This window comes from Eumetopias jubatus, unplaced genomic scaffold (genome assembly GCF_037043125.1).
Source record: "Eumetopias jubatus isolate StellerSeaLion01/CBP00866 unplaced genomic scaffold, mEumJub1_p1.0 scaffold_9, whole genome shotgun sequence".
Classification (NCBI taxonomy): Eukaryota; Metazoa; Chordata; class Mammalia; order Carnivora; family Otariidae; genus Eumetopias; species Eumetopias jubatus.
In genome coordinates, this window is record NW_028274815.1 from 37,941,759 (window position 1) to 37,951,106 (window position 9,348).

At 38.6% G+C, this 9,348-nt stretch overlaps 1 protein-coding gene across 1 annotated transcript; it reads right to left on the reverse strand.

Annotated features, from left to right (window-relative positions):
- Positions 1 to 200: 200 nt before the first annotated feature.
- On the reverse strand, positions 201 to 9,073 carry IL1A (interleukin 1 alpha). The gene is made up of 7 exons (XM_028122449.2): positions 9,034 to 9,073; positions 8,357 to 8,411; positions 7,110 to 7,158; positions 6,216 to 6,426; positions 4,414 to 4,587; positions 2,852 to 2,970; positions 201 to 611 (listed from the first exon to the last, which is right to left on the reverse strand). The coding sequence occupies exons 2-7, from the start codon at positions 8,401 to 8,403 to the stop codon at positions 414 to 416; spliced, it is 798 nt and encodes a 265-aa protein (XP_027978250.1). The 5' UTR covers positions 8,404 to 8,411; positions 9,034 to 9,073; the 3' UTR covers positions 201 to 413.
- Positions 9,074 to 9,348: the final 275 nt, after the last annotated feature.

The window sequence follows — 9,348 nt, forward strand, 5'->3', positions numbered from 1 at the left end:
AAAGCAAGCAGTTGGAATAAAATCCTGGGCCTATGGCTTCTCATTTCAGCTGCTGTTGTGGGTATTTAGTTTTCTAATGCCTCAGTTACTTAACCCATCTGTAATATGGGTAAGATCTTTATGGTAGCCATAGTCAGTAGCCCCAGTCCTCCCAAGATTATTATGAAGAATAATAATTAAACTGATTGGTAGTTTGCAAAGTATAGGGTGTTCTTTAAATAACAAACAACATCATGTGTTAGTGTTGGTTCCATTAGACCTTGCTCACTCTCTTACAAAGAGAGTAAACATTCATTTGGAATTACAAAGGCTCAGCACATGCTCAGAAAGTGACTAAGAGTAAAGGATTTGACTCCTCCATGTACATAGTACATATGGACTGTCAACACTTCACAAGTAAGTAGACTCTAGAGTCAAGGCTGGGTTTCCAGTATCTGAAAGTCAGTGATAGAGGGTTGCCCTCTTGCCATGTGCACCAGTTTTCGTTCTTGTGTGGCAATGAACAACTTTGGCTGGGCAACTGATGTGAAGTAGTTCTTAGTGCCATGACGTTCCCAGAAGAAGAGAAGGTTGGTCTCATCTCTGATGGTTTTGGGTGTCTCAGGCATCTCCTATGATAAGGAGAACAGAGATAAGTTAAAGAACAAGATTTTAGACAAAGAACTGAAGTGCAATCCCTTGACATTTGGCCTTTGTGAGGAACATAGCACTTTAGGACTCTGACTCTGTAATATGATGATATAGATTCTTCATTCACTTGTTCATTCAGCAAGCATTTATTACATGCCTATTAGATGTATGGCCCAGTCTCCACATAATAGTTAATTTCCTTACTTAACTGGAGAGAAATCCAGATTAGTCATGGATTGCCAATGACGGTAGTGTCTCACTATATTGTGGCAGGTAGAGTAAAAACATTGTTCTTGTCCTGCCTTCAACATAAGCAAAAGGCATTTTGCATAAAATCTGAACACTCCAATTGAGACCTCTAAACATTTGACCGCTAAGTGTGCAGATCATATCTTTGGGAAGATAATTTATCGTTAGAGATATTTGTCTCCATATTTAAGCCAACAATTAAAAGTTTAATCCCCCCCCACCCCACACACACACACCTCCAGGTATATCAGCAGCTGATTCCTTTCAATACAATTTTTGACAATTGTGATCTCTTTAGGCTGTACTATACTTGCGAGTATGAATAGAATCACAATACTTTCATGGAAAAGCGAAATTCACATTTCAACTTGAGATGCTTCTTCTGTGTTCTTTTTAATCTAAAGCAACTAATTATCCTTTTGAGGTTTCCTTGGGGTTTTCAATGTCAACAAGGAATTTAACTTCCCAAACCCATTCCTCTCCTAGTTTTTTCCCATCTCAGTAAATATATTTTCTCCCCTCCCTCCTGTTGGTTCTATCTCTGAAATATAACCAGTTCTGTCTACTTATTTCTATCTGCCTCACCACCCCCACTCTCATGACTATTATTATTACCTCCTAATTAGGTTCTGTGCTTTCTCCATTGTCTTCCTGCTGATCTATTCTCCATTTTAGAAACTATAAGTGAAGTTAGGACAATTCCTTGTTTGAAACCCTTTAATGGCTTTTCATTGTACCTCAAATGAAACCCAAATGCAAGGCTCTGCAAACACTAGCCTCTGCTTATCTTTCCTCCTTCTCACAGTGCCCCAGTTTTAGAGTGTTCCTTTTGATTTCTGAAGCAGGCCTTTAAACTCTTGAAGCTCTAGGTTCTAGATGCACTCAGATCCCTCTCTTTGGAATGCTCACCCTCACCTGTTTCCTTGTATCATGCTCCTTCCTATCAGCAGATCCCATCTCACAGGGAGATCTGCTCTTGCCACTCTATGTAAAGGGCACTCTCCCATTTTTCTCTATCTCAGCACCCTGTTTATTTCTTTACAGCATCTTGTACTTTTTGCTGGTGGTTTGGCTTGTCTACTGTCTGTGTCCCCAAGAAGACCGAGTTCAATGAGGCTAAGGACTTTGGCTCACCATGGTCTACATAGCTGTTGGCACTATGTTTGAAAAAGAGAAGTCTCTCAATAAATAATGCCTGTTGAATGAATTCATGAATGAAGCTACTGCCCTAGTCTTACAGACATCACTTTTACTTCATTTGATCCAGGTAGAGAAATAATCCTACAAAATGTACCTACAAAAATCCTAGTTGGAGTTGGGGCTTTGCATTATACATTTACTCAATAAGAGTCACCTACTTATCAGTGGAGTAAACATCTAAGGCTATAGCAGGCGTGTGTGTGTCTGTATGTTTGAGGGGGAGGTGGTAGTGGAGATGGGGCTGGGATGAAGGATAATGCTGGCACCAATGAAGAGAGAGAAGCAATGGAATCAAAAGGCCAGAGTTTGAGTCTTGGCTCCCAGTTTTTTGTTTTGAGCCCATTGGCAGGTGATTAACACTCTCTGCTCCTATTTGGCTTATTTGAATTTCTTGGAATCAGGTCCCATTGTCCTAATGCCTACCATCCCATAGGTCAGATGGTAAATGTTAGTAAGGTTCAAGATGGATGGAATAAATAGATGCCCTCGGATGGGAGGTGGCTAAGGTCAGGCATGGTATGGAAAAAGAAGGAAGAAAGCAATTTACCTTTTATTCACTCTTGCCACCTCCATTTTACTTTCTTATAGATTCTGCCTAGAAGTGCCTCTGGGGATAGGTGAGAAGTAGCATGTGGGGGTAGGTGGGCAGGTGGAAACTGTGGTAGGAAGAGAAGAGGATTGTGCTACCCTGCTAGGGGTATCTGCCTATTGGAATCATTCACAAACATACGGGTTGTAAATGAAGGTAAATTGGAGACTGAGAACGACTGACCTTTAGCAGTACAGGTTCATCTTCATTTTGGGCACTCACAAATAGTCTAGTTTTTGAGATTCTTAGAGTCACAGGAAGTTTAGAATCTTCTGATGTATAAGCGCCCATGTCAAATTTCGCTGGCAAAGAGAAAAGCCAAAAAGAAAGTAAATATGTTGTATTTGAATGAAATCAAGTCTTATGATGTAGATTGTGTGTGTGTGTGTGTGTGTGTGTGTGTGTGTGTTTGTAGTTAAGTCTCCAACTATGGTGTAAACACCAGAATGGAATTCCATACATCTTTGTAGCCTTCACAACGTGTGCCATATTTATTAGGCAGGTAATACTTGGTTAATGTCTTTAGAATTTTCTTTTTTTATTGTTATGTTAATCACCATACATTACATCATTAGTTTTTGATGTAGTGTTCCATGATTCATTGTTTGTGATTGTCTTTAGAATTTTCTATGTTGAATGAATGCTTGGGGGCTATTTGTTGAATGTCTTGTAATTACATTAATGGGATAAGACCCTTCAACTGGTGAGCTCATGAGTTCATAATAACCTAAAATGGAGGGGTTTAGGGAAGCTGATATACTCATGTTGCTAGTGATAGTGAAAAGTAGTTGTTTTCCTTAGAGAATAATGCTTAATAAGAACTGTATAATTATTTATCCCTAGGAACCCAGGAGTTCCATTTTTGGGGTATGATCCAAAGAAATAACCTCATAGGGAAAAAATTATATATACAAACTCTATTGCAAAATAGTTACTTGGAGCAAACCCAAGGGACCAGCAAAGCAACATGATTGAATATTCTAGTGCCATTAAACATGGCAAATATATATGCTATTTCAATATGTGGGGAAATTATGTGACATAATATTAAGTAGGAAAATACAGCACAAAATAATTTGTAAATGTCATGGAGTGGAAAGCATGTTATCCGAAGTATGTCCAATCAGAAAGAGCCCTGTTTGCAAAGTAGCCTCTTTGGAGTTCTGAAACTAATTTTGTATACTGAAGACATGTCCTGAAGCTAAAATATGTATACCATAGAAATTAGATTTGTGTGACAAAATGTCTTGGACACTAAATTTTATCCTCCAGAACATATTCTCAGCTTATTGGATGTTTTGCTTCACAACTATGTTATCAAAGATAAGATTCTTTCTAGTTTGGTGTTATTTGTAAGTTTGAACAGTAAGCTTTCTAATGGAGAGTGATTGCTCCTTATTGGCTTCTTGGGTAAATCTGGGTAAGTCATTTAATATTTCTGAGAGTCCGTTTCCTCATCTTTAAAACCAAGGATAAGAATATCTGAGTGAACCAAAGGAGATACTTCATCAGAAAGCTTTATACTCGGTGCTCTCAAAGATAGGAAACTTCTCTCTTGTGGAGCTTCCTGATTTGACTGAAGCTCCTGTCCTTGCCCAGAATTTTACTGGGGATGTTGTGCTTCATCCTATTCTAGAAGAATTGTGCAAAGCTAGGAATCTAGAGAGGTTTATATTTTGAAAGCAGAAAGTTTGAAAGAAATACAAAAATAAGAGGAGGGGAGGATGACAGAGCTGTCCACTTACCTGCATCTTCCAGATTCTGCAATGCAGCAGCCATGAGGTAATTTCCCCCTGTTTGTTGAATTATACTTTGATTGAGGTTGTCATTCAGGATGAACTGGGATTTGATGATCCTCATATAGTTGTATTTTTCATTGCTGTGGAAGTTGTATGCTACTGATCTGGGCTTCATGATTTCTAAAACCATTATCACAAGCTCAGATTAATGTCTATGGTATAAACACAGAAGCTATATGTGCTCTAATACAAGCAGCAAAAGTAGCTATGGAAGGAACATTAGGAATATTTTAATCCAGGTGAAGAAACTGAGCGAGAAGAGAAGTCACCCAGTCAGCAGAAGTGGTTTCTAGGATTATCCCCATGGTTGCTTATTTCTTTTTAAACTTCAATTTCTCAGACAGTAATTTTTTTAAAAAAGAGATTATTTGTTAAATATTTCATTTTGGTTGTTTGGAGGTTTCTAAGAAAATAGGAAGACTGCTAGCATTCACTATCTACATTTTTCAAATGAATACACTGAGAAAAAAATGAATATATTAAGACCATATATGTCACCGAGGATGCAGGTCTAAATGTCTACTCCGCTTTCTGGACAGTGGTATATATCAACAGCTTCACAAATCCTCATGTTTCTGAGTAATTTTTATGTCTAGGAATCTATTCTAAGGAAATAGTGATAAAAGTGAAGATATGATATGGATGTTATTGATATGGATGTTCATTATTATATTACTTACAATGTTGAAAAACTGGTACCCTAGAATGCCCTTGATATATTGCTAAGTGAAAAAAGCAGAATATAAAATTGTATATAATATAATCCTAATAATGTTTGTTTATATGTGTGTATGTACATGAAAAAGACTTTAAGTTGCTGATTGACCCTTAATCAAATACTTAAGTATTTTCTCTAGTCTTGGCAGTGGCAAAACTCTTAGTGTTTTTATTTTCTTTTTTACATTTTCTTGTATCTTCCTATTTTCTAGGTGAATGTGTATTAGTGTTTACCTGTTACCTTAAAAAGCTATTATTTAAAAAATATTTGATTTATGTTTCATGTAGAGGCTTATACAGTAGCAGCATGGGAGAATAATCCTGACTGTTAAAATCAGAACTGAATTTGGTTTAAAGCTCTCCCACTTATATACTATGTGACTTATCTAACTGAGCTTAGTTTCCTCCTATGTAAAATGAGAATGTAAGATTGTTGTGAAGTGTAGAGATAATGTAGCCATTAATAAACTAGCAGTGTTGGTAGTATTAACAAAGGTAGTAGGAGGAGGAGGAGGAGGAGGCTGAAGAATAATGACAATACCTAACATTTATTGGGTATTTATGTACTAGGCATTATGCTAGTCCAGGACCTTACAAGTATTGACTCATTTAATCTTCACAACAAGTGGGGACTCTGATTATCTCCATTTTACAGTAGAGGAAACTGAAGCACAGAAAGGTTAAGTAACTTACCCAAAGGGGCATAGTTATTATCTGGAGGAATATAGCTTGTAAGTAGCCACCCGCTAACAGTATGTAACTGCTTTCTGCCATAAGGATAAAAGTCACATGACCTTTATAATATGGCCACAAAATGAGCCCATGAGGAAGTATTCTGTAGACTCAGGCCACTGTTCCTCTCTCCCCACTGGAGAAGGATAAAAATTAATTTTCCTTCCTTATAGTTACTAGACTGATGCCTGGTTGCCCTCTTGTTCTTCTGATTCTAGGCTTTATTTTCTCCTGTGCTCTGTTGTCTCCATTTGCTTAAAAATGGAAAACTAAGGTATTATTTGCACTTGACCTCTTACCTTCTTCTGCATCATTGGTAAAGCCATCCAGGTCATCATCAGTGATGAATTGATTTAAACTCAACCGTCTCTTCTTCAGAACTTTCCCATTGGCTGCCACCACCACCACATTCTCCTTGAAGGTAAGCTGAGATGTCTTTGAGGTTTTGGAGGTACTCAGAGACATGCAGTCCTCATAAAGTGGGTCATAGCTCACATCATAGAAGGATTTCTAGGAGGAAGGAAAATGGAAGCTGAGGGACTGCATATGGTCATAGAATGAGATCCCTTTCAGTAGAAGTTTTATCCAATAGATTTAGTGAGAAGGATCTCTATTTCATCAATCTTCTCTTCCCCATTCCCTCTCTTCTCCCCCATCCCCCCATCTTTCCCTCCCTCCCTCCCACCTTTCCCTTGAAAAATCTGTTGAGCATGGAGAATGTCATCCACTATTAGTGTAGAGAGGCAGTTGGTCTCACTTATGATGAAGAAATGTATGTGTCTGAACCTCTAGTGAGGGTGAAACAAAAGCTTCTAGGATTCAAGCTATTGCTGTTTTCTCCTGGTAGAGAAAATACTGTGTAAGAATAGCAATCCTATATGTGGAATTTAAGAAACAAGGCAGAGGATCATAGGGGAAGAGAGGAAAAAATGAAACAAGACAAAACCAGAAAGGAAGACAATCCATAAGAGACTCTTAATCTTAGGAAACAAACTGAGGGTTGCTGGAGGAGAGGGGGATGAAAGGATGGGGTCACTGGGTGATGGACACTGAGGAGGGTATGTGTTGTAATGAACACTGGGTATTATATAAGACTGATGAATCACAGACCCGTACCCCTGAAACTAATAATACATTGGATATTAATAAAAAAAAGAATAGCAATCCCGTAAGAATTACAGTCATTTGCTTACCTGATTCAGAGAGAGATGGTCAATTTCAGAACTGTATTCTTCATTTTCACTGTCAAACAAGATAATGAGAATGTAATTCTGTTTGTTACATAACTGCAGTCACTGGGCAACGTATTTTAATGACCACATTAGCTTTGGGTAACACACACACAGTCATTACTGTCATCTTTGAAAATTAAGGACTTCTATACATATACATACATATATGCAGTAATTTGTGCCTCACTAATTTGGAATTAGTAAGCATCAGGACAGGTCTTGAACTTTACCTGTGCTTTATCTCTAAAAATGGGGCTTGGCTAACAAATTGAAGAGTTGTAGTTGAATTTCAGGGAAAAATGTTAACCTCCTCAAGAGAGAAATGCTTTTGAAGCACCTCATTTTATTTATTTATTTATTTATTTAAAGATTTTATTTATTTATTTGACAGAGAGACACGGAGAGAGAAGGAACACAAGCAGGGGGAGTGGGAGAGGGAGAATCAGGCTTCCCGCCGAGCAGGGAGCCCGATGCGGGGCTCAATCCCAGGACCCTGGGATCATGACCAGAGCCTAAGGCAGATGCTTAACAACTGGGCCGCCCAGGCGTCCCTGAAGCATCTCATTTTAATTTTAAGCAAATACGTCATATGTTGTACATTGCTTCCATGTATTCACTAAAACAGATTTAATAATTTATACTTGGGAACTATCCAGCAACATTTTGATAGCCTAGTTTCTGTTAGCATATATTGATAGGTAATGGGAATACCATGTTTGTTTAAACTATCCTATAATTTTTAATTTTATTCATTTACCCTTCTCTTATGTCTGAATGAGGTTTGACTGTGTATGTGCATTCACGTGCTCAAATTGCTGTGGAGCCATTACCTCTTCCAGATTGAGATCCAGAAGTTTTCCTGAGAATGGTTTCTCTCTCTGACAGTCCATTAAAAACCCATTACGGTATCAGAGCATGTGAACCTGACTGAGGCTGTGTCTAAGTAGATGTTGAAATTCACTAGGACTCAGGAGACTACAGAAATAATTTTTCTAAAATGGCTGTCTCCCTGCCAGTGTCCTCTCAGTGTAACATGCTAGATTCTTACTTTTTCTGGATCTTTGCTGAACCTGCCCTGACTTCAGAGGTAGGACACATCTCTATACCTCTGCCAGTCTGGCTCCGTGCTAGTTACCCTAACTCCTAGATCGATTCTAACGTACCTTGATCCCCTCATTAAATCGCAAGAGGTAGAATTGATTTCCTACCTGTAACAATTCTTCAGGTCTTCAAAAAGGTCGGGAACTTTGGCCATCTTGACTTCTGCAACAGAGAACACCGGTGGCTGTCAGCCTAGCCAGCCACTGAACCAAATGCCGGCAAAGGGAATCACCTCAGCTTTGTGCTTCTTGAGAAGCTTAATGAATGACTTAGCCCATACTCAGCATTTTCCCCATTCTTCTTTTCACTCCCTTGAGTTATTTGCATATGTATCTGCCTCCTCTCCTAGATTGTAAACTTCTTCTAGAACTTTGGTATTCCTTATGTGCCCAACCCAATGCATTGTACACAGTAGGCATTCAATGAAAGCTTGGATAAATTAAAGAAAAACCCCCACAAGAATGAGGTATTTGCCTTATATAGACGCAAGAGAGAGACAAATTTGGAAATTTCTAGTTTTCTTCTAATAGCTTTAGTAGTAGAGGGGAGGCTCGGCTGCACCCGCCAATGCCCTCATGTGAAACCGGTTCTGTCCCTCAGTTCCCCATCAGCAGAAAGAATTATTTTCTGAAATCTGACTGTGATTCTAACTCACACACCAAACCACGGACAGACAAGAAAGGAAGGAAGAGGTTTGTACTTCCGAGAAGGCGGTTTGAGAGACAATGGCCAAGAAGAAAAGCAAAATATATTTTAAAAGTCAAAGATGTGATAAGGACAATACCTTTGCTGGCTCAGGCGCCAATGAGATGACTCCCTCTCTGTCTGCAGACTTAGCCCTAGTCAGGCTACTTAGCCTTTTGTCTTCTTGGGGTAGGCGTGGTCTGTGTGCGTCACGGGGAATTTACAGGGAAGAATTAATGTTTTTTTATGTTCCTTTAACCGGAAACTGGCCAAATAATGACAGATTACATACTTGATAATAGTGTTGTTTGCAAAGAATCCAGGAGTTTCTAACTTGGCTCATTTGTTTATGGCTTTGCTCTAAACAATTATAAACATGTAGTCTTAGAAAAAGGGAAGGAGGGCAGGAAATGTA